This window comes from Microtus ochrogaster, linkage group LG2, assembly GCF_000317375.1.
Source record: "Microtus ochrogaster isolate Prairie Vole_2 linkage group LG2, MicOch1.0, whole genome shotgun sequence".
NCBI classification, from domain to species: Eukaryota; Metazoa; Chordata; class Mammalia; order Rodentia; family Cricetidae; genus Microtus; species Microtus ochrogaster.
The window spans coordinates 29,844,912-29,863,767 of record NC_022028.1 but is presented as its reverse complement, the minus strand read 5'-3'; the positions used below and the strand labels follow the sequence as shown (position 1 = coordinate 29,863,767).

Sequence of the window (18,856 nt, the reverse complement as noted above, 5' to 3'; positions counted from 1 at the left end):
TAATTCAAAATACTAAAAATAAATAATACACTAATTCTACAGCTAGTATACTTGTTAATGGACTATAGAGAAATGCTCGTGGTAGACCCTAAAATAACAGAAACAGTGCTAATGTAAAACCTGCCTAATGAAAGTTGGCCAGTCTTGCTGCTGGCTTTATCAAGAATTGTAATCTTCCCAAACCTGTAACTCAGTGGAGGTGGTGTACATTGGGATTTCCTTCTTCTGCTATTGTAATATCGGTTTGTCTTTCCATCTCTGTCAATTTATCTGTGTTTCAGCCCCAAGGGGGACTCGGCTAGGAGTTTTTCTGCTGTGAGCCTCAACTTTACCTCCTGTTCCCCCTCCCCAGTATCTCCAGGATGCAATAAACAGTGACACAGAACTTAAGTTTACAGTCCCATCCCTGCCGCTCAGCCTGGCTTCTTGCACACAGGCACTTGAGGTCTTATTCTGTCTAGAGGATGTCTCTGTGCAAGCCCCACATAGGCTGCACTTCAGCTGCTCTGGTGGTTTTGTTTGCTTACTTCTATTTCTTTCTTTTTCCCCAGCTGTGCTAGACTATTTATTGTGGGATTTGCCAAGTCCTATGAATCAGATTATGCACTGGTATTTTTATATGTGTATGTAGGTATATATAAGATTATAGATTGATATTTATATATAGGTATATATCAGATATGTGTGTGTGTGTGTGTGTGTGTGTGAGATTATACATTGATATAATTTTACCCAGAAGAATTCCAGTCTCTACTGGCATTTAAAAACATCAGTTTGTCTTGACATCGTTGGGCTAAGTTCTAGTATTTCTGTATATACCAGGATTTAGCTTAGATTTTTCTCTTCTAAGTAGTCTTTGGAAAAAAGTACAGTTTTCATATTTATTGCACTTTTCTCTTTAGATCATGAAGATATTGAAAGTTGTTCCTAAACTTAGAGATTTTGTTTTATTTTAAAAATAGCCTCGTTTTGGTGGTTCCCACTTTTAGTTTCCGCTGGGGCAGAGGCAGGCAGGTCTCTAGGTTTGAGGCCAGCCAGGGCTACAGAATGAGACCCTGTCTCAAGAAGCAAAGCAAGACAAAATTTAAAAACAAGGTCACCCTAGTGAGTTTTGCTGCCTGAAACTATCGAGCCTCAGCTTTCTGTAAAGAGAAAAGTCTCAAGTCCATGGATCAGTTACGTGTCTCATGCTTCAATATTAAACAGCTCTCTGAATATGCCAACACAGATATTAAGAATTTAGGCCAGAACTATACAAAAAGCTCTGTCTAAATGTGCTCAGTACACCAAAAGAAATTGTGAATCTCAGCTCTTAAGGAAGGAATTGTTGTAGCTGGGAAGCCAAGAAATAGTTGTTCATCTGCCCTTGTGGTAACTTAAATGCCCTGTCTTCCCTCATTGTATTCCCGTTGTAATCCTGGGAAGTTTTATGTTTTAGTCATTTAGCTGATTAAATTAAACAATCAAAATGCAACTACAGTTTTTTGAGGATTTAGCTCATGATTTAAATAATTGCCCATCATAAACTCAGCGTGCTTCCTTGTCTTTGTGAAGTATTTGAAATGATGTCTTTATGTCCTCATGCTAGATTCATGTGTTTAGATGTTGATATTTACATACAGAATCCTGGGTCCCACTCTATCATCTGTGAATCGTGGCAGTGTTGATTCTCAGGTGTTTGCTTTACTGAATTGCTGTGTATGGTGATTCTGAATAAACCGCGCCTCCTTTCTCCTGTACCGAGCTCTGAGCACACTCATTGCTGAATTCTTTCCCTCCCGGTTGTTCTTTCCGCTCAGTTTGGTACTTAGAATTACAAACCTGCTGGTGTTGCGTCATGGCTGCTTTTTAAAAGAAATTCAAAATGTTTTTTAACTTCATCTGCTTGATTGTTCTCTTAGGATAGATTGAGTGAGGGTGGGAAATAATGGGCAAAAAAACAGATTTAAAAACTGCTGTGCTGAAGTTTTATGAAAATCTGACTTGAGTGTTTTTCTCTTCATTTGCTGTGCTTATGTGAACAGTGTGACACCATCGCCACCACAGCCTCGGGTCTGTGCTCCCCATATGCTACCTGAAGATGGAGCTAGTCTCTCCTCTGCCCGTGGCATTTTGTCGCTTATCCAGTCTTCTACCCGTAGGGCTTACCAGCAGATCTTGGATGTGCTGGATGAAAATCGCAGGTGACTAGCCATCAGCGGCTTTGCTGCTCTGTTGCGTCTGTTTTGGCTTTTTACTTTAGTGGACTGTGGTGTTGTCTTTTTTGTTTGCTCCTTTTAGTCTCTTTCTAAGATGCAATGGTTTGAAATGGCTTGCTTGCTTTCCTTTCGTTTGAAATTATTGTCCAAACTTCACATTTCACAAGGTTATATTGGCTTTCCCTCAGTTGTAAAAGGCATTTTGTTCTTCACGTAGGAAGTGCAACAACTTTTTTCAAAAGCTTTGCTGACCTATTCTGAGTGCTTGATTCCACCTGGAGACATGGTGAAGGGACTTTGGACTGAGCACACTAGTTGTCTTCAGTCTTTTGATTTCATTCTCTGTTCTAATGAAGTAATGAAGAAGGCAGGAGATGTTGCTGTACCTCCCAGTACACTTTTCTATTAGCTCTGGATTCTAGGCCTATACTAGAATTCTATGTGCTGTTACCATTTTTGGATAATGCTGGTATTTTTCAGTATATTCAGAGATAATACCTCACGTTTGAACATCTCTTGGTATATCATTAGAATTATACTTCAGCTTGTTTAAAAAGTAATTTTTCCCCATCGTTTAAAATACCTTTGTCTCGCTTCATTAACTCGGAGTATTTTAGAAAGATGGAGTCCCAGAGCTTTGTTGACGTCATGTGGAAGTCAGATAAGCTTCACTCCAGCTGTCAGCATTGGCCTAGTAGCTTTGAAAGTCGGTGTTTGCATTTCTGTCTTCATTTTATTAGACTGTTAATGTTTGCATTTTTGAAGGAATCCCAATCAATTAAGCCTTAATTTCTTAACCTGGTGTCTCCGGCTTGCTCAGAACAAACTTGTTCTTGCTGGGCCTTTACTCCTCTCAGCTCTTTGCCTGTGCCACTGGTGTCTGGGCTACCCATGCTGTTGATCAAGGGCCTTCTGGATCCAGATCCTGTCTCCCAAGGTTAACAGAATGGTGCATACTGGGCCATAGAACTTCACACTGTAGTGAAGAAAGCTTTGAAGCCTACGGCACTAGGAACAAATTACTGGACATATCTATGTCAGTATGTATATAGAGATACACTTTTTTAGTTGTTGGTTTGTTTCTTTTCCTCTAAGGGTTTGAGTCCCTTTTTTTGCTCTCTGAAGCTTTGTGGACTCTATTTGGAAGCGATGAGCAGCAGCAGGGTTCAGAAGGAATGGGGTAGATAGAGGGAATCTCTCAGATTCATTCTTGATTCTGCCACTCAACAGCTAACTGCATGCTGGCCTTAAGCATATAACTGGTGTCTCTTTTCTGGACCTCCGTTTCTTTATCTGATGAGAAGGTGAAGATGGGATTATACTTGGCTAACTAGATTATTGACACAAATCTTCTGCCCTTCACCATTATTTAAAATGTGGACTGATGGCTTCAAATTGCTTTCTTGGTATAGCAGGAGATCCAGAAAGCACTGGCCTTAGGAGCTCAGATTGATAAAGACTGCTTCCACCTTCTTCTTCCAAACCATTTTTTTTTCTCCACCAGATACCTTCTTTAGCTTTCTCATTATAGTACTCATTAGGAGAGATTACATTCAAGGGTCAGAATTTACATGGCCAGTGCTATTGTACTGAAGACATCTGGATGGAAAAGTGATGTCTAGATCATATGTAGGTGAATCATCACGAAGTGACAGAGTTACTGTCCACTGTTACTCTCCCTCCTGCCTGCACATCCACAGCTCAGATACAGGGATGTGGCACTTGGGGGAATGTGAATTTTTTTCCTCTACGCTGAAAAAAAAATTGCCTAAAGTTTAAGTATACAAACTCTGAATCAGCGTAAAATTTGTATGTTTTTATATGAAAAACTATTTAGAACATTAAGTGAATTTATATTTTATTTTTACATTATAATAACTTCAAAATTATAATACTAACCCAAATAAAATTTCTGAAATTGAAGAAGAAGCTAGATGTGGTGAATCACATCTTAATCCCAACACTTGGGAGTCTGCAGCCGAGAATCACCCTGAGCTCAAGGCCAATCTAGGGCATAGAGTAGAGCTTTGAGTCAAAAATCAAGAAAGAACTGGACATGGTGCCATATGTCTAATCCCAACAACATTTGGGAGACACAGATGTCTGAGTTCCTGGGGTCCCAGAAAGTGAGGGTCTCCTCAGTCTCACGAGTACTTTCATTACCCAGAGGGTTTGCTTGTTTGTTATGTTTTAGTTGTACAAAGTTTAATCGGAATTTAAAATGTCAAATCAGTTTTTATTTCTGCTACGGAAGACGTTGGCCTCATTTTTCAAAGAAATGGGAATGTGAAATTTGGATAATGCTCCACTTGCATGATTATAAATTAAGACTTCTTAAACAGTGTTCAGCGCTTTTATGTTCCTTGCTTTCATTATTTTTTTCTTTTTTGTGTTATTGCTCTTGGCTATTTTGTTAATACAATATCTTTGCACTTGGGACTGCACATTAAATGTAGCGTGTTTAAACTAGAACTATTTGTCAGAAAAAGTAAGAGCTTCCTGTTTGTTTTTTATTGTAAAATGATGCAGATTCCTTGTTTCCCAGCATATGAACTCATTTTAATTTGTATGTTAAGTGGCACTGTATGCTGTATTGGGTTTTCTTCCTTTTGTGAACTTCGTTCAGGTAATCTAAACAGAGTTAAGCACGTAAACCAAGTGACTTCCTAGGTGCTATTACAAAAGTTCATACACAACACTTAGTGCTGAACATTTGGGAAACTGGCCAAAACACCAGGTGTTCCCTGCCCAGTTGGCAGCAGTGCAGCACTGTAAGATTTGTCATTTGCTGGTAGGACGTGCCCGCCTCGTCTGTATTTGCTAGAGCTATGCATCTCATTCTCAGTGTGAGATACTAATGTCTTCTAGAGAACTCAGTCTGTTACATGTAAAACATTGTTTAAGCATTAATACGTGAGTTGTGCATAAGCTTTTAGGGGGTGGCTTGATTATTTTTAGTTTTTCTTTAGCAGGTTGTACTAGATTTTGAATGAGTGGAATAAGAAACCAATATATGAAAGGTTTCTATTTTTGGCAAGTATCCATAAAATATGTAACATGGACGACTGCAGTTCGTAGAGTATTGTGAAGTGTGTTATAACTTTTAATTCTTGGTCCTCCAATCAGCCTGTTTAATTACTATAATAGTTGATATTTTGTAGAAAAGAAATGCATTCTCTTAATTTAGACCATTTATTTACTCAAAAATGTCAGTCTACAAACTAATACTGAAATTTGATAGTCTTAGATTTCCTTCCCTTTTGCTATTCTAACTACAAAATACACTATTGTACTATTTTTTTAATATTAAATCATTCTTATGATAGAAACTGGTACTTGAATGAAGTTTCTAATTTTGCCAAATACCTGTCTAATTTACTTTTATATTATATGTATCAATTGCCAGTGTGAGAAGACAAAATGAGATACGTTGTGAAAGGTAACTGTATTGTTTATCGCTCTGCATTTGTAAAAGGGAAATCTCTGTGGTGGAATATGTTCAATATGGCAGATCGTTTTGTCCATATTAACACACTCTTTAAAACCCTTTAGGAAATACACAGAAGTGGCTTCATTTCGTTAGCCATTCTCATATTTTTATAATTTAAGTAACTGCTGTACATAGTTTTTCTTCACAAACTAGAAGACTTAAAAACCTATCTGAAGAATGTATGCTTCAGCATGTTTTATAGCGAGCAGAGTGAGCCAAACCTCTCTCCCTCGAGTCTCTTAAGCCCTTTTATTCTGAGCTCCAAATATATCCTTATTTGGTGCATATAGTTACTTGAGGGCATACAGTAACTCAATGTCAAATTTTTCCTTTATAAACTGAATTGTTAAAAAAAAAAAAAGTCATGTATAGGGCTAGGACTGTAGATCAGTTGAAGTGCTTGATAGCATTGAAAAGGGCCAAGCTTTGCTTCCCAGCTCCACATGAAGTGGGGTATGGAGGATCAGAAGTTCAAGGCCATCCTCAACTCCACATAACTTGGGGCCAAACTGTGGTGTGTGAGACCCTGTCAAAAAAGAAAAGAAAAAATTAAAAGCAGAAAAGAAAATGTTGGTTTATATTCCACAACTGTTACAACATCAGAAAAAGATAGAACATGTGTTTTCAAACCCTGTGGTGGTTGTCAGTGTACATACGGTGAGGCAAACCTGCTGGCTTAGAAGAATGTCCGTACACGGAACCTCTTCTCATCGCTCTCTGATTATTATCTTAAAGACAGTTCACTGGTGCAGCTTTAGAATATGTTTCTCGATTTTAACAAATTTAATTGGAAAGGTTCCACCTTAACCTGGTAGAAGACTGACTGTCCTCTGACCTGAGAGCATGGACTGAGACTAAATGAAAAGCCCCACAAAGTTTTCCAGTGCGCTTGGTCCTCCTGCAGCAGCCCTGTATGGCACTCATGGTTGTCTCAAGCTCAGACACTCACATGCTGTGTCTCCCTACGGGACACAGCTGCCCTAGGGAAGGAATTGTGGGCAGTGGGTATTTCTTTAAATTCCTAGTTTATATTTATGACAACCATAATCATGCAGGTGCTACTAACAGGTTCTTGATAATGCTTTTAGTGTGGCTAGTGGCTACATTTTTTTCCAGTTAGAAAAGAGGAATTACACTTTTTAAATAGCACCATATGTTGGTGCTATTTTTCCATATTGTTTATTTTGTTTTTTAATTATGAAGTGTTAAATTATGAAAATCATTTAAAATGGGAAGGACATATGAAACAGATTTTCAAAGCATTTGAGAGATATTATATTGTACTGAAGCATACAATATAATCCTATCTGACTTTTATTTGTCTTGTTTTTGCTTTATTTTTGTACTCTGTTTCCTGACTCTGTCTTGTGTCTTCTGCAAAAACCTGCCCTAGACCTGTGTTGCGTGGTGGGTCAGCTGCCGCCACTTCTAATCCTCATCATGACAACGTCAGGTAACTTGGAGACTTTGTGATTACCAAAGGACACAAAGATTTGATGGAGCTTGTATTGTGTAGGACATCATAATGCATGCCATAACCATGATTGTATACATGTATACAACATAGGCCTCTGCAGCTTTCTCTTACGAGAAATTCTGTGTTTTGCTAAGAATGGGGACAGTAATTAGTCCTGACATTTGTCCATCAATGTATGAGAACATTGTATAATAATAAAAATTATGATAGGGTATGGTGGCATATGCCTTTAATTCCAGCACTCAAGAGGCAGAGGCAGGTGGATCTCTGATTTTGAGGCCAGCCTGATCTATATAGTAAGTTCCAGGCCAGCCAGCACTACACAGTGAGACCCTGTCTCAACACCTCCCACCCACCCCCCCAAAATATGGCATGGTATAATAAGAATATCCGATATACTTTATAGTCAGTATTTTAGTAGATTTATAAGGGATTTTGTTAAAATAGAAAAGATACAATCTTAAATCTTGTTTTATGTACATAACTTTTCTTCACTTATTGAGTTGAGCCTTTGTCTCTTGTATTTACCCTTTTCATATTATCAGATATGCTAAGCCCAAGTCATGAAGGGACAAGGAGTGGCAGATACAAATGTGGTCTTAGGGGCCATAACCTTCAAGGAGTTCCCCTGTCTTCTGTAAGGACACAGAAGACAGATACTGTCACTAATTGATGCTCTTACTAATTTTCCAAACCAATTTTAAGTAGAATTGTGCTAACTTTTCTTCTCTTCTTCAGAAGAACCTATCATGTTATAAAAGAGAAAAGGGAACCATCCATGTCTTGTTAATCTCATCCATGTTGCCTTGGTGTTCCTGGCCACTGTGCTTACCCATTTCTTCTGTGTCTTAATTTAGGCCACACTGGTTTCCCCTGACAGTTTTCTATTGCTTTTTAATCCCTTTAACTTTCTGAGACGGTGTTTTCAGTGAGTAGAGTTTTTAGTTCTGAGAGATGCAATTTTAGTTTAAAATAATTTCATACTTTTTTTTTGTTTTAAATTGATGATGAAATCTTAACTTTTTTACAAATAAAAATTATCTTTAGATTTCTAAAACTGGCTTAGTATTAAAATGGTAACTTTTCATGTATACTTTATTTCTTTGTTAAGACTAGTTTTCTTTGTGGGGTGTGTGTGTGTGTGTGTGTGTGTGTGTGTGTGTGTGTGTGTGTGTGTGTGTACATGTCTATTCCTTTACCTTTGTATATGGCGGGGGATGGGAAGGATCTGTGTGGTTGCAAGTGCATATGCATGGAGAGCCAAAGGTCAGCCTTGGGTGTAATTCCTCAAGTGTTATCCACCTTGGTTTTTGAGACAGGGTTTCTCACTTTGCTTGGAACTTGCTGATTGAGCTAAGTTGGCTTGCCAGCAAGCCATAGGAATCCTCCTGTCTCTGCCTCCCCAGCACTGGGATTACAAGGATGCTCCACCATGCTCAACTTATTTTTGACACGAGTTCTGGAGATCAAACTTAGGTCCTCAATTTTTGAAAGTAAGCATTATTGGCTGAGCATCACCCAGCCCTGCATTCACCTTTGATACAGGTGCTGGTATCCTTTGATAACCCCCTGCAGTTACTCATTTCATGTGTGACCTTGGGGAAATAGAAAAGTTTTATTTTGAGCATAAAATATAGAAAGGAAAAGATCTTTGACACATAATTTTCCCCACTAATATTTAATAATTTGTTGTATTATTGTGGTTCTGGGGACAAACCCAGGGATGTGCACAGGTAAGCAAGTGTTTTGCCCCTGAGCTAAACCCCCTAATCCTCATAATTCTGTTTTAGTTGCATGAGTAGTTTGCTCAGTTTATAAACTCGCAGTCCTATTGTCTACTTAGAAACCGAGTTTATTTCTCCTAACTGGTGAAGTTTATTTTAAATATTTCTAGACATATTGTTTCTAAGAGAAAAGGCATGACTAATATGAACAGTCTGACCTAGCCATAAGAGAAAATGAGAGTCAGAGATTGCTGTAGATTATTTACATTTACCTTTGCATGCTCTATTAAGATGGTTTTAACATTTGAAGCAGTAGAACTTTGTGCATAGGCATATTAGCATGCCTGAATGAGATATTTAATTCTACTTCATGTCCTTTTATGTACGGGTATGTAGGTTCTGTAATGAGAAGGTGCTGGGAATATTGGAGTAGGTGATTCATGTGCCAACTCTTTGTGGCTTACATAAGAGTAACTTTTAATTTTAGTTAGTCTACCCTTGTAGAAAGGTTACCATGTCATTTCACTAAAATAACCATATAGAATATAAAGTAGACACACATATAAAGAAATTTGTATTGTATATAAAATATATCTCAGTAAAAGTGTTCCTTAAAATGAGTTTTAAAATACAGAAACCTGGTGCTCGGAAGATGGCTTAAGAAGTTAAGAGTGTTTGCTGCTCTTCCAGAGTTCTCGAGTTCAGTTTTATGTGGACAGTTCATAATCACCATCAGTAACTCCAGTTCCAGGGGACCCACTGCTGTCTCCTGACCTCCTCATGTACCCATGTGGAATATACTCAGATACACATACATACACGCGCACACACACACATTTCACATTATTTTCTTAAAAATGTAGAAACCCAGACAAATGGAAGAAATGGCATTTCTACATTTTTTTTTTAAATTTTTGGTTTTAAAATTTTATGTCAGGCTTGGTACATGTTTGTTGACCCCACCACTGAAAGGATTAAGTAGGAGGATCAGGAGTTGATGGTCATCCACTGCCACATAGCAAATTTGAAACCAGTCATGTGAGACTCCATCTCTGCAATACCACTATATTCCCAAGTCAGTGCTCTTTTGGAAGTGAATGTATTTTAACACAAAGTACCATTTAGTGTTTTCTCTTTGCATTGTCTTGGTGGTTTCCCAGCATTACTATTTTATATGCAGCCTCTTGTTGGCTTATTGAGATTCTTTGTAGTATAGTTACAAGAGATTTAAAAGATTGATCACTCATTTTTGTGGGAAAATACAATAAAAAGTAACTGGAAAGCAGAAGTCAAGTAAAAAATAGATAAAGAAAGGCAGGCAGAAGTGGAAGAGTAATAAATTATCAGTCTTCTGTCTGTTGACTTTGCATTCCCTGCCATTGAGTCTCTGTCTACAGAATGACGTGAGGACCTGGCTCATACATAACTCTCATGTGTCATTGTGTCCTACAGTGGCGACTCTCAGGTCCTTTCAGACAGGAACCCTTCCTTTAACATTGCTGCATTTTTCTGCCTTGAAAAAAAGTATCCAGTAAGAGTTTTCTCTTTTTACCCAGCATCATAGGTAGTCAGCTTAAGCTACTTTCCTTTATTTGTGTCGATTCACATGAGAAATGCTTATTTATCATTAAGCACGAGTCTTTTGAATACTTCGTTGAGTAGTATAAGACACAACACATGACTTAACAATTACTCCTAATTTTTAATTTGTGTTTCAATATCTTATCTGCTAGGTATGGCATTTCAAGCATAGATGCAGCCATTGAAGGAGCGTCAGACGACATGACTGTGGTAGATGCAGCTTCATTAAGACGTCAGGTAATTACTACCCCAAATAAAATATAACCTAAACTTATGTTCATGAAATATTTCAGAGTAATAGTTTATGTAATTTTATGATTTTTCTCTCCTGTAGATCCCATGAATTCAGGCTATCTAGTAAGCCATAATTGATTTTTCTCAGATTCTTTAGAGATTTGTTAAGCCATCATTCAAATTTTTCTGACCAACATAAAACATTGCTGCCAAAATGATTGATATTATCAGGCCAGTATCAAAGAATCGTGATGTAATAATAAACCAATCTAGTCCTGAATTATTTTACTTTTGATAGGTACACAGTCACAGGGACCTTTGTTACTGTTTATAATTTCTTCATTTTAGAAACCACTGCTTTGAGATTTCCCACTGCCTCTACATACATAGTTCATGACCCTGCCCATAAGCCCCCTCTTGTAACTGTACTTCTTATGTGCTTATTTTTCATATGCATTCCTGCTGTCTTTACATAGAGGCATTCCCATGCAGGAAAGGCATATTTGGTGTTCTCATTATGTCTGCCAAATATAAAATAAAGATATGAGTGGCATATCAGAGGGCCCACTATAATAGGTCATTGGGGCTAAGTATTAGAATGGACTGAGAACAGTTATCCAAGTTCAAGACTACACAGCTGAGACTCGTGGAGGAGGCAGAGAGAGGAGCGGCCATCCTCTGCTCCTTCTGTGGGATAGACCCTCCTGACACACTTCATGTTCCTGCCAGAATAACGTAGGGCAACGGTGTCCTTACACACACTCCCTAACTCACATTTACAGAATGCAAATGAAGAAGCATATTTAAGTCAATTAAAGCTGTTGTAGGTAGTATTTTATTTTCTATTTATAGTTGTATTTTGATCCAAATAGAACTTCCTATGTAATAATTTCTTAGACAAGTTAATGTACTATTTTCTAAAAATCTGATTGCTGTATGCATTAGTACTATTTTGTATTTGTCTTTCACCTAGATAATCAAATTAAATAGACGTCTGCAACTTCTAGAAGAGGAGAATAAAGAACGTGCTAAAAGAGAAATGGTCATGTATTCAATTACTGTCGCATTCTGGCTGCTTAATAGCTGGCTCTGGTTTCGACGCTAGAGGTAACCTCAGCGTTCACATATATTGTCCCAACACCTGGAAATATAAAGGATTTGCAAACTTCATTGTTTCTGTCTTTGCATTGTATGCTGTTTTAGGGACCTATTCTGTTATTGATCTGCATTCAGCTAGTTCTACAGTGGCACCTACACACTCTCCTTTCGCATGTTTTGTAAATAGGCTCTTGGTTTGTTTGTTTGTTTTTAAAGAAAATCATTTTTTGGGGCCTCATCAGTCTGTACAGCTAAGTTCTCTAAAAAGATGCCAGTCATAAAGAGTGAGTTTAGAAAACTATGTAAAAGAAAACAGTGTTTCTCAGATGATTAATTTCTTTGATAGATGCTTTTTGTGTCTGCGTCACATTAATGCTTTTGAAGTCATAGTCTGATGCAGCACTTAAGAAAAATCAAACCACCTAATTCTTGATCACCTGTACAGAGGGTGTGTGTAAAAACTCCTAATGATTCAACAGTTTATCTGTGTGCAATATGTTGTTCTGATTTTCATCTTAGTTTTCTATAAAATATGTTTTTACCAAGTCCGTGTGTGAATGATTTAAAAACTTAAACAATAAAGTATAAATGTAGTGTACTTAATAAACTGTCAACCAAAGCAATGTCTATGGAAAGCTTTATTTCATAATTGGTACTGTGGGCTGAGTATCTTATTCAAGTCTTTCTGCCCTGGGAGCAAGGTCATTAGTGTGACCTGTGGATCAGAAGAGTGTCCTGGGTTTCTCAGATCTCCATCCTGACGCTGGACTTGCTGCCACTGTAAATGCTAATATATTAGATCTGTGGAAGTGATTCAGGTTTTGAAAACAAAACCAAACACCTTTATAAAACCCTGTATCCTTTTTTTCATTGTAATATTTGCTTGCTAATACATCAAATCTCATAAATTTGTAAAGCCAAGGTTTGGGAGCCTTTAATACTCAAAAGTATGTATCTTTTCAAGAGCAAGTAGAATTCAGCTAGGTGCAATATTTCGTTATTATTATTATGTTAGTTATAATATTATTATATTATATATATAATTATTATATAATTAATATATTATTATATTATTAAATATAGGGGTTTGGCAAGGTTTTCAGGTGGGGGGATACGTCATCAGTTACTTTTGCACCACAAGGTTGAAGATTTAGGTAGATTTGACATTGATGTTCTTAAGAGCATCTTCTTTAATCCAACAGGAGGGTTCTTTCTTGTACTTAGTGTGCCTAAATTGATAAATTAAATGTACAACTTCTTTTGCTGAGCAGGCATGAAAAAGATTTCACAAACAGGCTAGAAGTAAAAGGAACTCCTGGGAGATTAATATAAAAGCTATTATTTTTTCTGATGATTGTTACAAAGACCTAAAACATTCTCCTACAGTGATTAGGAAAAAGTTGTTAATTACCCAGGAGTCGGGGGCTTGGGAGGGGTTTTAAAAGGAACAGATTCCGTTCTAGTTAGGATAGTCAGGAATATTTTGTAAATACTTGAACAGAGACAAATGGAAATTTCAATAAGCAGAGATATAGCATGAGGGCCTGCTTGTTGGGGTTTCTGTCCTGCCCACTTCCCACAGTCATTAGGTCCCAAAGATAATCACACAGAGGTCTACATAAGTTATAAACTGATAGGCTCATTAGCTCAGGCTTAATAACTCTTATAACTTATATTAACCCATTATTCTTATCTATGTTAACCACATGGCTCAGTACCTTTTTCAGTGGGGCAGGTCACATCCTGCTTCTTTGGTGTCTGGACAGGACTGGGGAAAGAGCTTCCTTCCCAGATACTACTGTTCTCATTGCCCCGCCTCTACTTCCTGTCTGGTTGTCCCGCCTATACTTCCTGCCTGGCTACTGGCCAATGAGCGATTATTTAAAACATAATTGACAGAATATAACAATTCTCCCACACCACAGAGATAAAAGATTCTAGAGATTGGGGGTAAGATACAGTCAGGGCTAATGAGCATAAAGAACCAAGAGGAACAGAAATGATCATATCATTTTCAGAATCCCAACACTTGTCTTTCTGCTTTTGGAAATATTTTAGAAGCATTTTCTGTTGCTGAGGAATTGACAGATTAAGGATGGTGATGCGAGAGAGAAGAAAGATACTAAATAGTGAGGTCTTTTGGTTGGCCAAACAACACAGCAGATATGGTACTGTCAGACCCTGGGACCTGAGTGTAAAGCCAAGAACTGACTCCTGGAAATTGTCTTCTGACTTCCGTAAGCTCTGGTGGGCACACACATCCACACACATCATAAACACATAGAAAAGTATGTAAATGTAGATAATAAGGTTTCAAAGAATGAGGATTTCCTAGTTTGGATATCAAATCAATGACCAAATGCCCTCAAAAGATGCTGACTTCAGGTGGTCTGTGTGCTTTAGGTATTCAATTTGTAGCATCAGTTCCCAAGAGACTAAAGAGCAAAGAAAGAACCTGGCAGACATTTCCACCGATAATGTCACTCAGAGGCGTCCTCCTTCCCTCCCTCCCACCCTCTCCCCCCTCCTCTTTTTTTATCTGACGCAGCAGAGACCTAGACTCATATCATTCCTTTCCAGGATGATGAGTAAAGTCTAAGACCCATCTCAGGTTCTAATTTGTTCACTCAAGTACAGTGACCTGGCATTTGTTTTACCTGTTTTTATTTCTTGTCTGATTAGCAGTTTGATACTAATTAGTAAGCATTGTCTTCACTAATGTCTGGGTGCTAAAGATTACATTCATTCAGCAATATACTTAGCTTGGCACTGCCTTGTACCAGGTACTCTGTGCTATGCACTGATTACACCAGAAGTTAGTAAAATATATGTCCTAGTGCCCATGGAGCTTATGGTCTGGTATGGGACAGTGCAGTGTAGCAGTGTAAGAATCACAGATGAAGAGCTCTGACTGCAACTAGGCAGTGGTGGCGCATGCCTTTAATCCCAGTGCTTGGGAGGCAGAGTCAGGCAGTTCTCTGAGTTTGAGACCAGCCTGGTCTACAGATGTGGGAAGTCCTGTATATGTGTTGCTTTTATTGGTTAATGAATAAAGAAGTTGCTTTGACCTGTGGCAGAGCAGAATAGAGCTGGGGGGGGGGGTGCTAAACTGAATGCTGGGAGAAAGTAGGTGGAGTCAAGGAGACACCATGTAGCCACCTGCATGAGACAGCCCTCCTGGAACTTTGTAGGTAAGCCACAACCACATGGCCATTCACAGATTAATAGAAATGGGTTAATTTAAGATGTAAGAGCTAACCAATAAGAAGCTAGAGCTGCTTGGCTGTGGTGGCAGCACATGCCTTCAATCCCAGCACTCAGGAGGCAGAGGAAGGTGGATCTCTCTGTGAGTTCGAAGCCAACCTGGTCTACAAGAGCTTGTTTCAGGACAGGCACCAAAGTTACTGAGAAACCCTGTCTCAGGAAAAAAAAAAAAAAAAAGCTAGAGCTAATAGGCCAAGCAGTGATTTGATTTAGTCTTTATTTATTTAGTAACAAGTGTTTTTGTGTGGTTATTTCAAGTCTGGGCAGCCGGGAACAAGCAGCTTCTACCTACAGGCTACAGAGCAGGCCCCAAAGCTACAGAGAAACCCTGTCTTGAAAAACCAAAAAAAAAAAAAAAAGAAAGAAAGAAAGAAAAAGAAAAAGCACTGGCTGTTCTGCCTGAGGACCCAGGTTCAATTCCCAGCTCCAACATGATGACTCACAACCCTGTAATCTCAGTCTGGGGACCTGACTGCCTCCTCTGGCAGTGAACACACATATGCACAGCAGACATATACCCAAAAGAAAAAGAAATGGTAACACACCATTGTGTTCAATTCTCCAGAGAAGCATGGACACGGTTAGTGGTTAGTGGATTCAGTTAGAACCACTTGTGAGATGGGCCTGTAGGTATGCCTGCAGGGGGTTGTTGGCAGAACCCCCGACCCCCAGTGTGTCCTGGATCATATGAAGTGGGAGAAAGTGCTGAGCACCAGCAAGCATTTATCCCCTGCTCCTTGACTGTGGCTGGTTGTGACCAGCTTCAGCACAAGCTCCTGTCCCCTGGACTTCTGCCATCGTGGACTGCCTTAAACTGAGTGCTAAATACACCCTTTCTTCTTCCTTTGCTTTTGTCAGGATATTTTAATGACAGCAGCCGGAGAAGATGCTAAGATGAGGGCCAAAGGCACCATGCTCGGCATTAGATGGTTTGACAAACTGTCAAACTCTTCATAGCTATGGTCTCCTGAAGGATGGAAAGTACTCAGCCAGAGATTAGACGCTTGGGGGCAAAAGATAAGGATCTAGAGGCGAGGTCTTAATAAGGAGCAAAAGTGGGGAAAGGCTAATGACTGGAGGGATGGGAAGGAGTGGCTCTTAATCTTTTTAATTCTGTGGTAGACAGAAAGACCTTCTTCCTTCATGTTTCAGAACAACTTCCTGGCTTGGGTGAGTGTTGGCTTGGTTAATTGTGATCATGTACACAGGAGACAGTAAGAATATCTTGAAGCTAAGCTTTCAAGTATTACTAAGTGGTGGTGATGGTGGTGGGGTGTTGGAGAGAAGGTCTTCATGAAATTTGAGCTAGAAAAAGGCTTCCAAGTTCTGTATGTGGACATTTGTAATTGTTTGTAATTTTTGTAAATGTTTGTAAACATTTGTAATTCAGTTCCTATCAAGGTTTGGGTTTCTTTTTTTTTTATAGATTTATTATGAGTATTTTGCCTACGATGTAAGTAAATGCATGTGAACAACAACTGACTTTGGACCTGAGAAAAATAACAGTATTTGCCCACAGAGGCAGAATAGAGCTCCGGGTCCCCTGGAATTTGGGTTAGAGACCATTGTAAGCGAGTACTCTTAAGTGCTGAGCCGTCTGTCTAGCTCACTCCAGAAATCACTTTCTAAGACTGATTGATTGATTTGTGTTTGTGTGTGCACGGTTGCCCTGGAGTCTAGAAGAAGGCACTGGGTCCCTGGAAGCTGGATGAGTTTCAGGCTGCTGTGACATGCCACTGTGGGTCCTGGGAACCAAACCTCAGTTCTCCACAGGAGCAGCAAGCGCTTTTCTGATGAGCCAGGTCTCCAGCCCCCTTTCAAACTCATAAACCCCATAAAGCTAAGATAAAAATTGAAATCAATTGCAGAAGGGATGACATTCAGAAAATTGTAGGTTTTTAGTTTTCTCTGTTTCATAACATTTTAATACAGTAAATACATCTTGTTACCTTTTAAAGAACAGCATAAATAGAAACCAACTTTTGAAGGCTTGTTTTTTTTTTCTTCACGGTATTACGGTAAACCATGAGAAGATGTAAGAAGGCAGAGTAGAGTGGATTGCCGTGTGCCTGTCGGCTAAGTACAGCATTTCTCTGTCAGCTTCTTAAGACCAAGACACCCGCTTCTATAGCCATCAAATACTCTCAGGTGTAGCAAAAGTTTTTTCAACATACAGGGGAGAAAAAAAGCTTCACTAACTTCTCCCCAGTATCAGCCGCTGATGACCTTTTTCCAGGTGTGCTACATGTACAATATGCTTTATATGTGAAAGGCTGATTTCTTTGTTTTATTGATTTTGATTTTGTTTTTCCACACAGGGTTTCTCTATGTAGTCCTTGATGTCCTGGAACTTGCTCTGTAGACCAGGCTGGCCTTGAACTCAGAGATCTGCCTGCTTCTGCCTCTGAGTGCTGGGATTAAAGGCGTGTGCCACATGGTCCAGCTTGATAGGTTGATTTTTTTTTTTAAAGTTACTTCAGAGATGGTTTCAAAAACAACCTTTTGTACTAAAACCAACTTTTTGTACTAAAACCACTCAGCATTCCAGATGAAGCTCCATTATTGAACTTATAAAAGCATATATTTGAAATGCGATTTTCAAATTCAGCGTACTGACATTCTAGTTTATTAGCCTTTAAGCTACACAACTCGATTCCTTCGCCTAGAGACACCACCACACAGACAGCCAAGGAAACCAATGAGTATCTGACTGAGCCCAAACAGGAGCTCGAGGATTCCGACGAGCAGGAGACTCAGAAATACGGAGAAGTGGAAAATCCTGTGTCTGTCTTCTTCAGAGTTAGAGCTGGGAACACTCCACTTATTGATTATGTCACTGTTGTTGGAGTTTTTAGAATCAGTAGGAGAAACACAAGATTTTTTGAAGAACCACTGGAGATCGAAGGATTCAGGCTGGAAGTTACTGGGGGGAAAGGAGAAGGGTTAAATGTGCCTATGAACAAGAAGACCCAGTATGTTAAGACCCAGTGTCCATTTTTAAAGACTGTATACAGAAACCATAGTTAAAGTCTGGTTTTCTGAGCACATAAGCATAGCCCCAACTTAAAAACCCCACTTAGAGCATGTTATATCTTTCTCTGGAGAACACCTGGTCTTAAGGAGAGCCACATAAGATTGGAGGGCAAAGAAATATCAACTGTGTCGGGTATTTGTGATTTTTGTGAATTTTTTTGTTTGTTTGCTTTGTTTTTCGAGACGTGGTTTCTCTGTAGCTTTGGAGTCTGTCCTAGAACTAGCTCCATAGACCAGGCTGACCTTGAACTCACAGAGATCCGCCCACCTCTGTCTCCAGAGTTGGGATTAAAGGCTTACGCCCGCTGCTTGCCTCTGTGTCGGGGATTTGAACCTATCCATGCAGACTTTCTATTTGCAAAAGGTAGGAAAGCAATCTCTCACTCTCTCTCTCTCTCTCTCTCACACACACACACACACAACACTCGGTTTTCACCTACATCTGCTCTGAGGTCAGGTGGATGGTTTTTATTCACAGTATTTCAGATAGGTCTGATTAAAATGATAGATGGCTCTTCTAACATAAAATGAGAAGTGTTTAGTCCTAACACATCTATTTCAGGATGATTTTGTTTTATTTTTTGTTTATCAGAGTAAAATGGAGTAGATTCCCAACAACTGACTTTGGACCTGAGAAAATAACAGTATTTGCAACACATGGCCTATGAGACTGGATTTGCCTGAGACTAGGATTGCCCTATTGTGTAGGCCTCCACAGCTAGACTAGACTAGACTAGACTAGACTAGACTAGACTAG

At 39.0% G+C, this 18,856-nt stretch overlaps 2 protein-coding genes across 13 annotated transcripts in view; one reads left to right on the top strand and one right to left on the bottom strand.

The window, feature by feature from the left end:
• Positions 1–12,417, top strand: part of Mff (mitochondrial fission factor) — a 29,505-nt gene extending 17,088 nt beyond the window's left edge. For 7 of the 12 annotated variants that reach the window (XM_026785447.1, XM_026785448.1, XM_005360033.3 and 4 more), the window contains 5 exons: positions 2,025–2,183; positions 5,605–5,637; positions 7,082–7,141; positions 10,623–10,707; positions 11,678–12,417. In XM_026785447.1, coding sequence (XP_026641248.1) covers positions 2,025–2,183; positions 5,605–5,637; positions 7,082–7,141; positions 10,623–10,707; positions 11,678–11,809 — 469 coding nt within the window. In that variant the 3' untranslated portion in view covers positions 11,810–12,417. The remainder of the gene's footprint in view (positions 1–2,024; positions 2,184–5,604; positions 5,638–7,081; positions 7,142–10,622; positions 10,708–11,677) is intronic. The other 5 variants (XM_026785450.1, XM_026785454.1, XM_026785456.1 and 2 more) reach the window with 3 other exon arrangements.
• Positions 12,418–17,706: 5,289 nt separating this feature from the next.
• Positions 17,707–18,856, bottom strand: part of Tm4sf20 (transmembrane 4 L six family member 20) — a 13,112-nt gene continuing 11,962 nt past the window's right edge. Inside the window, exon 4 of the mRNA XM_005360031.2 lies at positions 17,707–17,989. Coding sequence (XP_005360088.1) covers positions 17,707–17,989 — 283 coding nt within the window. The remainder of the gene's footprint in view (positions 17,990–18,856) is intronic.